The sequence below is a fragment of the Malassezia sympodialis genome, genomic scaffold (genome assembly GCF_000349305.1).
Source record: "Malassezia sympodialis ATCC 42132 genomic scaffold, msy_sf_7, whole genome shotgun sequence".
NCBI classification, from domain to species: Eukaryota; Fungi; Basidiomycota; class Malasseziomycetes; order Malasseziales; family Malasseziaceae; genus Malassezia; species Malassezia sympodialis.
In genome coordinates, this window is record NW_017387805.1 from 266,971 (window position 1) to 282,412 (window position 15,442).

At 67.5% G+C, this 15,442-nt stretch overlaps 8 protein-coding genes and 3 pseudogenes across 11 annotated transcripts; 5 read left to right on the top strand and 6 right to left on the bottom strand.

The window, feature by feature from the left end:
* Positions 1 to 57: 57 nt before the first annotated feature.
* MSY001_1656 (uncharacterized protein) lies at positions 58 to 2,022 on the bottom strand (the record flags this gene model as incomplete). The annotated part of the gene is given in 2 exon segments (XM_018883469.1): positions 58 to 453; positions 472 to 2,022. 2 exon segments carry the CDS (start codon positions 2,020 to 2,022, stop codon positions 58 to 60), a joined length of 1,947 nt encoding a protein of 648 aa, XP_018740225.1.
* A 489-nt stretch (positions 2,023 to 2,511) lies between these two features.
* On the bottom strand, positions 2,512 to 3,073 carry MSY001_1657 (annotated as a pseudogene). Its single transcript has 2 exons — positions 3,008 to 3,073; positions 2,512 to 2,952 (listed from the first exon to the last, which is right to left on the bottom strand). Coding segments are annotated over exons 1-2 (507 nt in total).
* Positions 3,074 to 3,194: 121 nt separating this feature from the next.
* On the bottom strand, positions 3,195 to 4,439 carry MSY001_1658 (uncharacterized protein; the record flags this gene model as incomplete). Its single annotated transcript, XM_018883470.1, has 1 exon — positions 3,195 to 4,439. The coding sequence occupies one exon, from the start codon at positions 4,437 to 4,439 to the stop codon at positions 3,195 to 3,197; it is 1,245 nt and encodes a 414-aa protein (XP_018740226.1).
* A 432-nt stretch (positions 4,440 to 4,871) lies between these two features.
* On the top strand, positions 4,872 to 6,328 carry MSY001_1659 (uncharacterized protein; the record flags this gene model as incomplete). Its single annotated transcript, XM_018883471.1, has 2 exons — positions 4,872 to 6,064; positions 6,202 to 6,328. 2 exons carry the CDS (start codon positions 4,872 to 4,874, stop codon positions 6,326 to 6,328), a joined length of 1,320 nt encoding a protein of 439 aa, XP_018740227.1.
* Positions 6,329 to 6,334: 6 nt separating this feature from the next.
* Positions 6,335 to 8,604, bottom strand: MSY001_1660 (uncharacterized protein; the record flags this gene model as incomplete). The annotated part of the gene is made up of 3 exons (XM_018883472.1): positions 6,335 to 8,110; positions 8,135 to 8,253; positions 8,277 to 8,604. 3 exons carry the CDS (start codon positions 8,602 to 8,604, stop codon positions 6,335 to 6,337), a joined length of 2,223 nt encoding a protein of 740 aa, XP_018740228.1.
* Positions 8,605 to 8,701: 97 nt separating this feature from the next.
* Positions 8,702 to 9,204, top strand: MSY001_1661 (annotated as a pseudogene). The gene is made up of 4 exons: positions 8,702 to 8,759; positions 8,784 to 8,912; positions 8,936 to 9,072; positions 9,097 to 9,204. Coding segments are annotated over exons 1-4 (432 nt in total).
* A 570-nt stretch (positions 9,205 to 9,774) lies between these two features.
* Positions 9,775 to 9,954, top strand: MSY001_1662 (uncharacterized protein; the record flags this gene model as incomplete). The annotated part of the gene is made up of 1 exon (XM_018883473.1): positions 9,775 to 9,954. The coding sequence occupies one exon, from the start codon at positions 9,775 to 9,777 to the stop codon at positions 9,952 to 9,954; it is 180 nt and encodes a 59-aa protein (XP_018740229.1).
* A 71-nt stretch (positions 9,955 to 10,025) lies between these two features.
* MSY001_1663 (uncharacterized protein) lies at positions 10,026 to 11,750 on the bottom strand (the record flags this gene model as incomplete). The annotated part of the gene is made up of 1 exon (XM_018883474.1): positions 10,026 to 11,750. One exon carries the CDS (start codon positions 11,748 to 11,750, stop codon positions 10,026 to 10,028), a length of 1,725 nt encoding a protein of 574 aa, XP_018740230.1.
* Positions 11,751 to 12,052: 302 nt separating this feature from the next.
* Positions 12,053 to 12,985, top strand: MSY001_1664 (annotated as a pseudogene). The gene is given in 2 exon segments: positions 12,053 to 12,103; positions 12,110 to 12,985. Coding segments are annotated over 2 exon segments (927 nt in total).
* An 8-nt stretch (positions 12,986 to 12,993) lies between these two features.
* Positions 12,994 to 14,274, bottom strand: MSY001_1665 (uncharacterized protein; the record flags this gene model as incomplete). The annotated part of the gene is made up of 1 exon (XM_018883475.1): positions 12,994 to 14,274. The coding sequence occupies one exon, from the start codon at positions 14,272 to 14,274 to the stop codon at positions 12,994 to 12,996; it is 1,281 nt and encodes a 426-aa protein (XP_018740231.1).
* Positions 14,275 to 14,382: 108 nt separating this feature from the next.
* MSY001_1666 (uncharacterized protein) lies at positions 14,383 to 14,906 on the top strand (the record flags this gene model as incomplete). Its single annotated transcript, XM_018883477.1, has 2 exons — positions 14,383 to 14,735; positions 14,759 to 14,906. 2 exons carry the CDS (start codon positions 14,383 to 14,385, stop codon positions 14,904 to 14,906), a joined length of 501 nt encoding a protein of 166 aa, XP_018740232.1.
* Between the last annotated feature and the right edge of the window lie 536 nt (positions 14,907 to 15,442).

A 15,442-nucleotide genomic window follows, 5' to 3' on the forward strand; every position in this document is an offset into this window, starting at 1 on the left:
AAATGCGCCCCATTTCGGCCAGCGGTCTATCATCGATGCCAAACTCGTGCTATCCACTTAGTACGTACGCTTGAACGGCGGCACGGTCTTGCACTCGTTCTCGTCCAGCGTGTTGCTGATCACGTTGCGATACTTCAGCGTGACCTTGCCGGTCTCCTCGTCGAACCACGACAGCGTGTGCTTCATCCACGAGTCGTCGTCACGCTCGGTAAAGTCCTCGCGGGCATGCGCACCACGCGACTCCTTGCGGGCCTCCGCCGAGTGCATGGTCTGCGCAGCGCTCGAGAGCAGGTTGCGCAGCTCCAGCGTCTCCGTCAGGTCCGTGTTCCAGATCATACCACGGTCCTTGATCGAGACCTTGGGGAACTCGGCCACCACCTTGTCGATCTTCTCCACACCCTCTTCGAGCGTCTTCTGGGTGCGGAAGACGGCGGCGTCCGACTGCATCACGCGCTGCATGTCCAGGCGGACCGCGGCGGTGGTACGGGGGCCGTCGGCGTTCCGCACGGCGTCCAGGTCGTTGATCGCCTGCTGGCCGTTGTCGCCGTGCAGCGGCTTGTGCGGCTTGCCAGGCTCGAGGTTCTCCAGGATGTGGTGCGCGCACGCACGGCCGAACACCACAATGTCCAGCAGCGAGTTGGCACCCAGACGGTTCGCACCGTGCACCGACACACACGCCGTCTCACCGGCCGCGTACAGACCCGGCACGACCTTGTCGTTGCCGTTCTCGTCCTGGGTAAGCACCTCGCCCGTGTAGCGGGTCGGGATACCACCCATCGTGTAGTGGACCGTCGGCAGCACAGGGATCGGCTCCTTGGTCACATCCACACCCGCGAAGATGCTCGCCGTCTCCGAGATACCCGGGAGACGCTCGTGCAGCACCGACGCCGGCAGGTGCGAGAGCTGCAGGTAGATGTGGTCCTTCTCGGGACCGACACCACGGCCCTCGCGGATCTCCATGGTCATCGAGCGCGACACCACGTCGCGCGAGGCCAGGTCCTTGGCGGTCGGCGCGTAGCGCTCCATGAAACGCTCGCCCTCGGAGTTCAGCAGGTAGCCACCCTCACCACGCGAGCCCTCCGTGATCAGGCAGCCGGCGCCGTAGATACCGGTGGGGTGGAACTGCACGAACTCGAGGTCCTGGAGCGGCAGACCCGCACGCGAGACCATCGCGAGACCGTCACCCGTGCAAGTGTGCGCACTCGTAGCGCTGAAGTAGGCCTTACCGTAGCCACCCGTCGCCAGCACCGTCTTGTGCGCGCGGAAGCGGTGCAGCGTACCGTCCTCGAGGTTGAGCGCCATCACACCCACACACTCGCCGTCCTCCATGATCAGGTCGAGCGCAAAGAACTCGATAAAGTAGGTGGTGTTGTGGCGCAGCGACTGGCCGTACAGCGTGTGAAGCATGGCGTGACCGGTGCGGTCAGCCGCAGCCGCACAGCGGTACGCCTGGCCACCCTTGCCGAACTTGAGCGACTGGCCACCAAAGGCACGCTGGTAGATCTTGCCCTCCTTGGTACGCGAGAAGGGCAGACCGTAGTGCTCCAGCTCCAGCACCGCATGAGGCGCCTCGCGGCACATGTAGTGGATCGCGTCCTGGTCACCGAGCCAGTCCGAGCCCTTGACCGTGTCGTACATGTGCCAGCGCCAGTCGTCCTCGGTCATGTTGCCGAGCGCGGCGTTGATACCGCCCTGTGCAGCCACCGTGTGCGAGCGCGTGGGGAACAGCTTCGTAATGCATGCGGTGTTGAGACCGCCCTCGGCCAGACCGAACGCGGCACGGAGACCGGCACCACCGGCACCCACCACGATCGCATCGTACTCGTGCTCGACCACGGGGTAGCCGTTCGACAGGTCCGGCACGCCCGAGGCGGCCTTCGCACGCAGGGGCTGCGTGCCGACAACACGCGAAACCGAGGCGGAGGAGTGGAACGCATTCACACGCGCAGTCAGGGGCGTCGAGCGGACGCGGGGCACCGACGAACGCGTCACGGTGCGCAGAAACGCACTGCCAGCAATCATCGCTTCTATTGTCAACAGGGCGGTTGGGCCGAGTGGAATCGACGGAGCGATGAGGGAAGGCGAGCGGTGGGCAGGCGCCTCGGGGCCTGCCTCCAGCCGGGTGGCACCGGCCAATCACACGGCGCGGATTGGTCGCGCACGCATCGGCGGACGGCCGAGTCGGGCCGGCCCTGCGCCGAGGCCCAGGCCTCCGCCCGCGCGCCTCGTGGCCAGGACGCGGCGCGCCGTGCTCTACGGGGCCGCCGCGGCTACCACGCGTGCACGGCTCATGGCGCCGCGGCGCCGGCGGTGCCGTGACCCTAGCATGGTCCCGGTGAGCCCCGGCCCTCGGCCGAGGTGCACCACCGGCGAGCCGGTGGAACGACGGCGCGCCCGCGCGCGGTCGTCGCAGGCGCATGGTCCGTGCAATACATGGTTCGGCTACGGCGCACCATCTACTTCCAGGTCGCCATAACGGTCTATAGTGTCAGTCACGCCTGGCAGCCACATACCTTCTCTGCGTCGGCCATGGCCTTCTTGAACGCCTCGACCTCCTTCCAGCAGTCCAGGGTGCGGTGCTTGTTCTCGCTGCGTGTGTGAGGAGGCAGGTACATACAGGAAGCACTGGGACACCGCGTCGCGGGCCTTTTGCAGCTCCGGGTAGTCTGCGACCGATCGGTGCTGGTACTTTTCGTTCTGAGCCTTGACGCGATCCAGCTCCTGCTGCAGCAGAACACTGCTCTGCCCCTTGTCGCGGCTGAACCAGGACTTGGCCTGCTTGTCCAGGTTCTCCTTCTCGAGGGCCAGCTCGATCTGCGTCTGGACCTCCTTCTCCTGCTTGCGGAGCTTCCCCAGCTCCTCATGGAGCTTCTTCTGGATCGCCGCATCCAGCTGCTCCTGGCGCGACAGGTCCGGCGCAGGCACCGACGGGTCCGGGCTGACCTGCTCTAGCTTGTTCAGCAGCGTGCGGCCGACCTGCCAGTCAGTCGCTCTGCCGTCTACGCACCTCGACCTTGTCGATCGGCTCCGGCGACACACTCTGCGCCTCCTTGTTTGACGAAAAGAATCCCATCGCGTCGCACTAGCACGTCCCAGCCAGCAATGGTAGGCGCGGCAGCGGTCGCTGGCGCTACGACCCGCCGCGCCGCCTGGCGTCGCACGTGACTACCCGTGGACGGTCCGTGCCTCGGACGCTATGCACTACCTGCGTTCTTGCGCCGCGGCGCTGCCTTGCCGCTCTTGCGGCCGTGGCTCCGCGCGACCGCCGCAGCCGCAGCCTGCGTCCGGTCGTTCCTGCGCGCCTGCGCGGCGTGACTGCCTGGCGGCGTACGACGCAGGAGGTCCGCGAGGTCAGGCACCTCCGTCAGGCTCTCTGACTCGACAGCCTTTCGCAGCGGACCGCGCCGCTCCTTGGGTACATAGACACCGCGCAGGGACGTCTCGCATGGCACGTCGGCCCACCGCGACCCCTGCTTCGGCGGCGCGGCCTCGCGGCCAAACGCCTGTCGGAACAGGTCGTCGTCCCAATCATGCAGCAGTGGCGAGCCGTCTTCGGCTGTGGTGGCCCACTCGCTCGGCGCGCCTGCGTCGCTAGGTGGCGTCGACGAAGCGGACCCTGCCTTGCTCGGCTTGGCACGCGCCATCGTGACCTTGTGCGTTTTCATGTCGAGATGCAGCACGCGCGCGCGCGACGGCGCCGGCGCGGCGGCACGGGCAGGCGCAGACGCCGGCGCACCATGCAGCGAAGGAAATGCCTGCTGCGGCAACTGTCCGCTGGCATGCTGGGCCATCCATTCAGCGTGCCGCTGCGCGGCCTCCTCGTACTGCTCGCGCTCAAGGCGCTCGCGCATATCGACCATATCGCTGAGCATGTGTGTGCGAGTCTGTGCCGGCACCACGGGGCTCTGCTGGCACGACGGGCACACGGACCAGGGCGACACCGGCACAGGGCGCAGTGCCGCACACAGGATCAGGCCACAGGCTACGCAGAGGGGGGCCCACTTGGCAAGGCCATGCCGCTGGCCCTGGCACAGGCACAGGCGCTGGCGCGCGGGCTTGTAGGATGCCGCAGCGGTCGAGCACGGCTCGGTCGATAGCATGGCGAACGCAGCGTCCAGCGCCTTCATATCCGCTGTCGGCTCGAGTGTGCGTGGCTGCGCGCGCTCTTCCGACTCGGCGAGCGCGGCTGTGACTGTCGCTGGCGTCAGTCGCACGCCCTTGGTATCGCGTGGACGCGGCGGCTCGCGCGCTGGAAAGCGCACCGCCACCCACCGGTCTGCGAGGGCCTTGGCCTCCGGCGATGTGCCGATCAGGTCCTGCATATACAGCCGCAGAGCCTTGGGCGTCTTGTGTGTGCGCAAGTACGGCACGATCTGATCGCTCACAGTGGCCTCATCGAGCCCCAGGAGCGCGCCCAGCGCCTGCTCCGGCGAAGCCATCCGACTACGGCGCGTGGAGGCAAGCGAAGGCTTTGCGGCGCTTGTGGAGGGCGTCCACGACCGCCTGCGCGCTGCGTGCGGCACGCGGCTCCACGACGACGCCACCGGGTTGTGTGGTACGCTGAGCCGTGGCTGCCCGCTTCGCACCTCGTGTCGACATCGGCTGGTTGCTCGATGCTGGACTCGTGCTCCCTGGTTTGCCGCGCGCAGCAGGGCCCAGCGGAGACTCCCGGGAAAGCCGACATCTGCGCTGGGAACCGCTAGGTAGTGGCGAATCTCGCGGGACCGCGCGGCTACAAGCCGCACTCGTACGCTAGCGTTCGTAGGGCTTGGTTGACGCGAGGGCCCATAGTGCGCTGGGCCGTGGTGTCGATGTGGAGACCGACCGCGTGGCCGTCTCTGACTGCCGACCGCCAGCCGCGCCGCCGACGCATGTCTGCCGAGGCGAGCAGTGACGATGGCGCCGATGATCGGTGCCCAGCATGCACTGATGAGGCACTCGACAAGTCACTGTGGGTCGCATGCTCGCACTGCGAGACGTGGTTCCATGTCGCGTGCCTGCGCCTCGACAATGTCGACGACTACGATACATGGTATTGTGCGCCGTGTGTATCCAACCCCTCGCTGCAGCTGACGCCCCGCATGCGGCGCAGGTCGGCGCGTGAGCGTGATGCGACGGACTATGCGGCCATTCAGGAGGGGCGTCCGTCCGATCCGCTTGGACGTTGGGCGCGTCTGCTCGCGGAGTACGACGCGTGTCCCACGGCGGTGCGGCGCGTCGATGGTGCAGCATGGACGCAAGCATGGATGGAATCTGCGCCGGGCGCGCTGGACGCGCCTACGCTCGTGCCCGCGTGTGATGACGCCGAGAACCCCGGCTCTCATATCCCTGGCATGCGTATTCCGCCACGCTCCACGACGATCCGCGACGTGGCGCGGCTCGTGGGGCCTGATACGCACGTCGAAGTGATTGACGTCAAGACACAGCGGTCGTCGCGTGCGTGGACGCTGAGCGAGTGGGCCGACTACTTCGAGACGCCGCCGGCCGAGCGTGCGAAGCTCTTGAATGTCATCAGCCTGGAGATCTCGGGCACGCCGCTGCAGGCGCTCGTGGAGGCGCCCCGCATGGTGCGCGATAGCGACTGGTTCGAGCGCGACTGGCCGCGCGATCGGCGGCCCCGCGCCGAGGACTCGGCCAAGTGGCCCAAGGTGCAGCGGTATGTGCTCATGGGCGTGCAGGGCGCCTTTACCGACTTTCACATCGACTTTGCCGCGACCTACGTGTACTACCACGTTGTGTGGGGCCACAAGGTGTTCCTGTTTGCGCCGCCGACCGCCGCGAACCTGGCAGCGTACAAGGCATGGACGTCGTCGGCGCGGCAGGAAAGCGAGTGGCTGGGCCATGCGTTGCGCGACGTGACTCGTGCGGATATCCGCACGGGCGAGACGATGCTCATTCCTGCCGGCTGGATTCACGCTGTGCACACGCCGTGCGATACCCTGGTCATTGGCGGCAACTTTCTCGCTGACTATGATGTGGCGATGCACTTTCGCATCGAGGCGCTCGAAATCGCGACGCGTGTGCCGCGCAAGTTCCGCTTCCCGCACCTGATCCGCCTCGCCTGGTACGTGGCCGCCGGCTGGCACCGGCGGCTCGCGGCGCGGCCACCGCCGGTCCTTGCGCCGCGCGTCAGGGACGGCATTGCGCAGCTGTGCAAGCGCCTCGCTACCGAGGTCCACATCATGGGCACGCTCGATGCAGCGTCCAAGGTAGGCCACGCGGCGCACGAGGCCGTGCCTCGCGATGCAGTGCCGGATCCCGCGGCTCTTGTGCAGCAGCTGCAGGCGCAACTCGCCGATCCCGAGCGCTCTGCGAAGCGCGCGCGTAGGGAGACTTAGCCCGGCGAGCGTGGATCGGCCGCAGGCGCCGTAAGGAACGTCGAGTCTGGGTCCGCATCGTCCTCGGACGTCGAGAGGGGGGACGAAGACGAGGAGGACAGAGACGACGAGCGCGCATCGTCGTCAGCGAGATGCGCGGGTGCGTGGCTGGTCGGCGTGTCGTCGTCCACCTGCATCGCCTCGTGCGCCGATGTGTTGGGCGCGTCGGGCTCCGTTGCCTGTGCCTCGACTGGCTCGGCCTCGGCCTCGGTCTCCCTAGTCTCTGGCTCGGCCTCGGTCTCGGCATCCCGAGTCTCTGGCTCGGCCTCGGTCTCGGCATCCCGAGTCTCTGGCTTGATCTCAGCGTCCTTGGTCTCCGACTCTCGCTCTAGGGCCTGTGGCTCACTCGTCTCTGGCACCACCTCTTCTTCCGACGCCGGCTCGTCCGGCTCCATCCCCATCGTGGCCGGCTCGTAGGTCTCGCCTTGGGCCTCCGCCTGCATCGCCTGCAGCAAGCCTTCCACGTCGTCGGGCGCCCGCATACATGCCATGAGGTGCAGGTGCGCAGGGTCCACACACCGCAGCGCACGCCATGCAAGACCTTCCCGCTTCGCTTGGGCGTCGTCGTCGTCGCCCGCCTGCCGCTTCATCTGCCGATCCATCGAGACGAGGGACGGCGTCCCGCCAGGCGCCTCCAAGTCCTCGAGTCCGTCCGTGTGCAGTGTTTTGACCTCGCCTTCCTCCGTCTGCACATCCACCGTCGACGGCGCAGGCACCTGCAGTCCCTCGTCCCACAGGCGGCGCAGCTCGGCGCTGCCCATCGGCACGAGCGGGGCTGGCGCGGGGCGCGCCAGCGCCGCAGCCACGCGACTCTGCCACGCCGCGCACGTCTCTGCATCCAGTGGCGCGCGCTGTGTCGAAGGCGCGCCGGCGCCTTTCCACTGCACCCAGGCACTCTCGCGCCGCAACACATTCAGCACGATATCGAGGATGGCACGCCCGTCCGGCCCCGAGTCACGCAAGAGGTTCTGCACCTGGCGCCATGTCTTGCGTGTCCACTGCTCCTCGCTCTCTGTCAGCTCGTTTGTCTGTAGTAACAGTTTGTTGGTCCAGTCTTTCGCGCGCTCGCGGCTCGCATGGCTCTGCCCCAGCAGGTACTGGAACACGACGAGACTCTGCACGAGGAACTGGCGTCGGAACGAGGGGTCTTGCAGCTCGTACGGAAAGAGGCGCCGTGCGCTCATATAGGTGGGGCACGCCTCGGTCCGCATGCGCTTCTTGGCCGGCCGCGACGCGCCAGGCGCTGTCGCTGCCGGGACGGCATGCAGCACGTCCAGCATGCACTGGACACCCGCCTGGAACACCTGCATCGCCGTAGGCGCCGCGCCCTCCTCGGGCGCTGGCAGTCTGTGCAGGCACTGGGCAGGCCCTGCGCCGGGCAGGGGCGCTGCTGCGTCCGTGGCAAGGAGGACGGCCGGGTTCGCCATATAGTACTGCAGGCTCCAGAACAGCTCGTACAACGACGGATGCTCCGCGAGGGAGGCAGGCGTAGCACCGGGGGCCAGCGGCTCGGCCGCATCGTCGAGTGCTTCCATCTCGGCAGCATGCGCCGTGTTGGACTCGCCTTTTAGGTTCACGCCGCTGCGCTCGTGCAAGGGCAGCGTCGTCGAGAGGAGCAAGAGGATGCGGCCCGCGAGCGTCGCATGCTCCTCATGCACCACCGATAGGCGTCGCTGCAGCTCGTTGCACATGCGCAGGAATACGAGGCCCTTGCCCGTGGTCGGGACCAGATCCTGGCATGAGTGGCATGTACGTACCTCGGTGAGCAGCGCGGCGCGCGACTCCGCGTAGCTGAAGAGATCCATACACTGCTGGATCGGCGTCTGCTCGAGAACATCTGCGAGCGCCGAGAGAGGAAGCGTCGGGTCGCCCAGGCCTGCGTCAGCGCCCCTCACGAACCTTGCTGCGACACGGCGACGGCCATATCGAGGCGGTCGACGGCCTCCTCGAGGCCGGCGGACGCCAGCACCGACGTGTGTATGTGTGCCCAGATCACCATGCTAAGCGCCTCGTCCCACATCGCCGATGCTTCGCCACCGGCCCACGCCTGCTGCACCTCGGCGCACAGCTGCCGCAGGTGCTCGGCGATCGGTGCAACGCACGCGTTGGCCACATCTGCCTCGAGGCGCCCTACGCCATGTTCTTTTTTGGCCTCGTGCAAGGCCGTTTGCATGCGCGCCCAGCTTTCGCTCAGCGCGTGCGACACGCGCGCGATCTGCTCGCGCATGAGCCTAGCTGGCCACGCGCCGGCGCTGCGAGGACGATGCGGCGCCGCGTCACGTGCCCAGGCAACGCCGCGCGGCGATCGTGGAGCACGGGTCGCTATGAGCGCGTCGACGGACCGGTCGTGGCGCCGCGACGCGGGCATGGACGTGGACGATGGTGTGTAGTATGCTCTTACACTAGATCCCAGTATTCGGCGACGAGGCCGTGGATTTGGCGCGGGCGCCGCTGCGGACGAAGGGGACGGCGTGCGCTCGAACCAGTTTGAGCGGCTACCGGCCGAGGGCGATCAGGACGGCCATGCGGCACAGTGTACGTGCACCCTACTTATGCAGCGATGGAGGGCTGGGTCATAGTGGTGACCAACGTGCACGAGGAGGCGACAGAAGACGACGTCCTGGACGTGTTCCTGGACTTTGGCAAGGTCAAGGACCTGCACCTGAATCTCGATCGGCGCACGGGCTATGTCAAGGTAGGTACATGCTACTGATGCCAGGGGTATGCGCTCCTGCAGTACGAGACGCAGGCGGAGGCGGAGAGCGCGATCGCCGCGTGCAAGAGGGGGCTCGCGCTCCTGGAGCAGCCGCTCGACGCAGACTATGCGTTTGTGCGACCACCGAGCTATGCAGCCGACCTCGGCGCGCGCGGCGCACGGCGTGGCGGCGCGCGCGACCGGAGTTTGTCGCCCATGCGGTCGTAGAGCGAACTAGGTACCCCTCGCGGGTGCTATCCGTGGCGGCGGTGGAGGCTGCCTTCATATCACGTGAGTACATTTTCCCACGGTCGGAGCGAAAAGGCGGCGGCCGGCGGCGAGCGTCTTCCCCTTACACTTGTAGGAGCCGCAAGGACACCACACTTTGTTTGGTTAGCAGTTACCATGCAAGTGTTCGTCAAGACCCTTACCGGGAAGACGATCACCCTCGAGGTGGAGTCTTCCGACACGATCGAGAATGTGAAGGCCAAGATCCAGGACAAGGAGGGTATCCCTCCGGACCAACAGCGCCTGATCTTCGCCGGCAAGCAGCTGGAGGATGGTCGCACGCTGAGCGACTACAACATCCAGAAGGAGAGCACGCTCCACCTTGTGCTGCGCCTGCGTGGTGGTGCGAAGAAGCGTAAGAAGAAGACGTACACCACCCCCAAGAAGATCAAGCACAAGCACAAGAAGGTCAAGATGGCCACTCTGAAGTACTACCGCATCAACGACGACGGCTCGGTGAAGCAGCTCCGCCGTGAGTGCCCGTCGCCCGAGTGCGGTCCCGGTATCTTCATGGCCTGGCACCACAACCGCCAGTACTGCGGCAAGTGCCACCTGACCTACCTCTTCCAGGAGGGCACGCAGAAGCCTGAGTAGGTTCTGTAGTCAAAAGCTTGCGTTTGCGGCCATGGTATCGTATCTATATATATAGAGTGGTATCAGCGCTTCTAGGGCGGCAGGTCCTGCGGCTGTAGCGAAAAGTAGGGGTGCTGCAGCGCCTCCTGCACCGTGATGCGCTTCGCCGGGTCGTACTCGAGCAGGCGGTGCAGCAGCGACACGAACGCGCGATGGTGCTTTGCGTACGTGCTCGACCCAGTGATGATCTCGGCGAGCGGCTTCATGCTCTGTACGTAGCGGCGACTCTGCTTGGTCGTGTCAGGCCGCGGATAGCCGAGGTGCCCCTGGTGGAAGTACTCGGGCTTGTAGGTCTCCGCCTTGCGGCGGTAGTCGTCTGGGAGCCGCCCCAGCACCATCTCCATCATCGCGAGGTGCTCCAAGTTATCGTGGGTCTGGAAAAGCGCCTCGCCCGTAAAGAACTCGACGAGGATGCACCCAATCGACCATACATCACAGGGAAACGACCATCCCATGCCGAGGATGATCTCAGGTGCGCGGTAGTGCCGCGTGGACACGACGCCCGAGTGGTACTCGTCGTTGAAGGTGGCGCTGCCAAAGTCAATGAGCCGGATCTCGGAATTACGTAGCACCCGCTTCTTGCGCGCATTGACGCGCCGCGACGTCGGCACCAGGTCGAAGGATGCATCGACCAGGAGTACATTTTCTGGCTTCAGGTCCGTGTGTATGAGGGAGAGCCGGTGAAGGAATGCGACGCTGTTCAGCAGCTGCTTCGCAAAGCGCCAAATGTGGCGGCACGGAAAGGGCTGGAACTTGTTGTCCTTCAAAAAGTCAAACACGCTGCGGTCCAGCAGGTCCGATACGATACACACATGGTTCCGGAAATCAAACGTCTCGATAAGCTGCACACACTGGAACTCGTTCTGCGGGTCATTCTGCCGCAGGCACTTGAGCACGCGGATCTCAATCTGGCTCGCGTCGCGGTACTTCTGCACCGCGCGGATCACCTTGATCGCCACATGTCGCCGCAGCTGGCGGTCGTAGCACTGCACCACCTTGCCAAACGTGCCCTGTCCCAGGAGGCCGCGGATCTGGTACCGCGGCGTGATGCAGTCGCCTTCCCGCACAATAATGTGCCCGTCCTTGTCGTCGAGCGGCACTGCCTCGACGCGCTGCAACATGGCTGGCGCAAACGGCGCGCGCCAGGGGTCCGCATAGCCGTTTAGCTGTGGCGTCTTGGGCGGCGGCATGGCGTACGTCGACATCGCAGCGAGGCCGAGCGGCGGCGGCGCGACGGGATACTCGGGCACCAGCAGTGGCGTTGACTCGGGGACCGCCGGCATCGCTGGCACCGGGGGCGGCTCGGGCCGCTGCCGCTTGCTGGGCAGCGCATCGTCAGTGTCCCACGGCTGCTGCGACTTGCGCTTGCCGGTCGTCGCACTGCCCGCGGCCACGGGCGCCGCCGGGACCGGGTGCAGCGGCGAGGCAGGGGGGGTATCGTTTTCGTCATCGCTCACCAGGTAGACCTGCCGCTCCTGGCCATCAATCATCTCGCGCACACTGGCGCGCTCGGGCGGCGTGGGCGGCACTGCCTGCCTGGCTGCGGGCGCCGTCGGGGACACGGGCGGGGGGTATGAGAAGAAGTGCGCCTGCATGTCGGCAGGCGTCAGGGGCACCGGGGCGCACAGCGCCGATGTGCTTGCACACGGCACACCGGGCGCCACTGGCGCCAGGTACGGGTCCATCGCGGTCGGCGCCGTCCCCGCCGGCTCGGGCGAGAGGCGCCGCTTTTTCAAGCGCGGAACGACCGTCGCCATCCAGCACAAGAATGCGGGTCTTCAGTAGAGCAACGCAAGGCAGCCACGTCAATCGGCTTCGCACACGTCCCTCTCGGGCACAAGTCGTCAACCGCTGCGCGGCCGTGACCCGCCGGTGGTCGCCCGGGCTCGGCGCGAGGGTATGATTGGGCGCACGCAGCACTTATTTCCGCGCCGCCACACCGAGGCCACGGGGGCCGGCGGGGGGCGCGGCCGGCGAGTGTCACGTGGTGCAGGGCCAGCAGCGGCCACGTACGTCGCTCTCACCGCCCTGTATGCGAAAGAGTGTGCTGTCGATGCGCATGAGTGGCCGCCCTGTCGTGGGCCAGGCGCTCGCGGCGGCGCCGCGGCCTGTGCAGCGCAGTGTCGCGTCGCCGGTGCCGCCGAGCCGCGCGGCCGCGCCGGTACGGGCGACCCTCCTGCCGCGCGCGACGCCGCCGCCCACGAGCGAGCGCAACCTGGCGCTGCAGCGCCTGTACGCGCAGCACCGCCCGCTCCTTGAGCACGAGCAGCTCCCGGCGCGTCCCCAGCGTATCGTGCATGGCGACACGGTCGTGATCGACCCCGAGGACTTTGCGGTGCCGGCCCCCAACATCTGGCGGCGCCGCGCGCGCCCCGTGGATGCAGCGACGTTTGCGCACCTGATCGATGACCTATCGCAGCTGCGCGTGTCGTCGCGCCGCGTGCCCCGAGCGCGCCGCCGCAGTTCGCGCGGCTTTGCGCCGTCGTCGCCGGCCGTGCAGGCGGCGTCGGCGCGCATCGCACGGCTGGAGCGCGAGGCGGATACCCGCGAGCAGGTCGTCGCGAATGCGCGCGAGCATGGCGACGACGTCGAGCGCGCCGAGCGCCTCGGCGCCGAGGCCGAGCTTGTTGTGCTTGGCGAGCCGCTTGGCGCGCACAAGTCGTGGGCGCCGGGCGTCGCGACGGCGCTTGGCACGGCGCAGCCCTTTGTGCCGCCGAGTGCGCTGCGCGGCGTGCCGCCGCTGCCGGTGCGCAGCGTCGACGACGTGGATGTGTCTGAGCAGGACGCGCACCTGTGGCTCACGCAGGGACTCGTCCAAACGCGCGTTCGCGCGGAGCATGCGTGGCGCACTGCGATGGAGCGCCTCACCGACGGCCAGCCGGCCGTGTCGCTGGACAGCGTGCGCCGCAAGCGCAGGAAAAAGATGAACAAGCACAAGTACAAGAAGCTGCGCAAGCGCCAGCGCGCGGAGCGCCAGCGTCTGAACAAGTAGTCTATACGCTATGCTTTGCCGGCGCGCTTGCCGTTGCGGCGCGGACGCTCACGCACCACCATGCGGTTGCCCTTCTTGGTGCCGGGCTTGCGCGTGCGCTGGAACTTGAGCGGGTAGCCATAGATCGAGCGCGGCACCTTGTTCGACTTGGACTTGCCACGACCACCACCATGGGGGTGGTCGACCGCGTTCATCGCCACACCGCGCACCTTTGGGCGGCGGCCGAGCCAGCGCGAGCGGCCGGCCTTGCCGAGGCGCCGGTGCTGGTGGTCGACGTTGCTCACGAGGCCAATCGTCGCACAGCAGTCGAGCGGCACGAGGCGCACCTCGCCGCTGGCGAGGCGCACCTGCGCATGCGTCGGCGCGGACTCGGCCTCGGACGCGCTCTTGCGGTACGACGAGAACGCGACCAGCTGCCCACTCGTGCCAGCTGCGCGCACCAGCTTCGCGGGGCCCAGCGGGCGCAGCGAGATCGCATGGATCGTCGTGCCGATCGGGATCAGGCGCAGCGGCAGCACATTGCCGGGGCGGATCGCGTGCGTGCGGAAGATACCGAGGTCCAGGCTGCTCGACGACGCCGTGTCCTGCTTCATCGTGCGGTAGCTCTGCACCGTGTCACCCGCTGAGAGGCCGTCCGGCGCGAGGATGTAGCTGAGGCGCTGCGTCTCGCTGTGCGCGAGCAGCGCGATGTGCGCACTGCGCCCGGGGTCGTACTCGATACGCACGACGCGCTGCTCGCCGGCCTCCCAGCGGTAAAAGTCCACGAGGCGCAGGCGGCGGCGGTGGCCGCCGCCGCGCCCACGCACCGTAATGTGGCCGTGGTGGTTGCGCCCGCCGGTGCTGCGCTTCGCGCGCGTGAGCGCACGCACGGGGCCGCCGCGGTGCAGGTGCGTCGCGAGGGGGTAGCGCAGCCAGCGGATCGACGGCGTGATCGGCTTGAACGTCTTGAACTGGTGGTCGGTCCGCACGAGCGGCGCCGTGCGCTGCTCCGTCACGCCGAGGCGCGCTGCGATTGTGTTGCGCGCTTTCTGCAGCCTCGCCTGCTCGCGCTGCGTCTTTTTGGCCGCGCGGCGCTCGCGGCGGCTCGGCACCGCGCTGGCCGGCACCGGCGGCTCGCGCGGTGCGTCGGGGATCGGCGTGCCGTCGGCGCGCACCGGGACCGCCGCGCCGGTGCCAAAGGGCGCGGCGCGCAGGTACTGTGCCGAGGCAGGAAGCACACGGTTCGCCACCGCGGCGTGCGTAGGCGCCCGCAGCGCTGCGCGCAGCGGCCACACCCACAGGCTCGCCATGAGGGTCGGACAGCGGCGGCCGCCGCCGCGCGCTCTTCTTCTTCGCTTCACGTGATCCCCTCGCGGCCCGCGGCTCGGCCACCTCCACGCGAGCGACGACCGCCGGACATGGTGCTGCTGACGACGTCGGACAACGAGCACTTCACCGTCGATCGCGATGTCGCGGAGCGCTCTATGCTGATCAAGCAGATGATCGAAGATATCGGGGAGACGGACCAGCCGATCCCGCTCCCGAACGTGAGCGCGAGCGTGCTCACCAAGGTGCTCGAGTACTGCAGCCACCACCGGCACGACCCGCCCGCGTCCAGCGACGAGACGGACGAGATGCGCCGTCGCGCGACGGACATCTCCGAGTGGGACGCCAAGTTCATCCAGGTCGACCAGGAGATGCTCTTCGAGATCATCCTCGCGGCGAACTACCTGGACATCAAGAGCCTGCTGGACATCGGCTGCAAGACTGTGTACGTGGCCCCGGCTGACGCAGCGCGAATATGATCAAGGGCAAGCAGCCCGAGGAGATCCGCAAGCTGTTCAATATCCAGAACGACTTTACGCCGGAGGAGGAGGCGCAGATCCGCCGCGAAAACGTACGTGCGCCCCTCTCACCGCAGGAATGGGCCGAGGACCGCTAGACGGCGCCGCAGCATGCACATAGCCGCCGCCGCCGCCGCGACATAGCGCGCGCGCGCGGCGGGCGGGCGCGCGGGCGCCCCGCGCAGTGTTGTGGAATTATGCACACCCGTCTATATAGAGCGCGCGGCCGCCGAACGGACGCCCTCCGCTGCGGCCTGCGCACGCCGGGACATGCACTAGTCGCGAGATGGGGTCTCCTGCCACACGCCTGGACCGACTCGTGTCCCTGCTGGACATTGGCTCGTCGCCGGCGATCCGCTCGACGGCCGCTACGCAGCTCGGCCAAATGGCCGCCCTGCGCGTGCGCGGCGCGAGCACGGCGCAAGAGGGCAGCGCGCCCGCGCCCACCGAAGGCTACCGCGGCACGGACGGCGAGTGGAACGAGGCGCTGATGCTCCTTGCACGCGTCGTGCCGCTGCTTCTCTCCAAGAGCTGGGACACGCGCAGCGCCGCGGCGCAGGCGCTGTACCAGATCTGCCACGCCGCCGGCGTCTGGGACCCAGACGCGCAAGGCGGCGCGCTGCCGGCGCCCGAG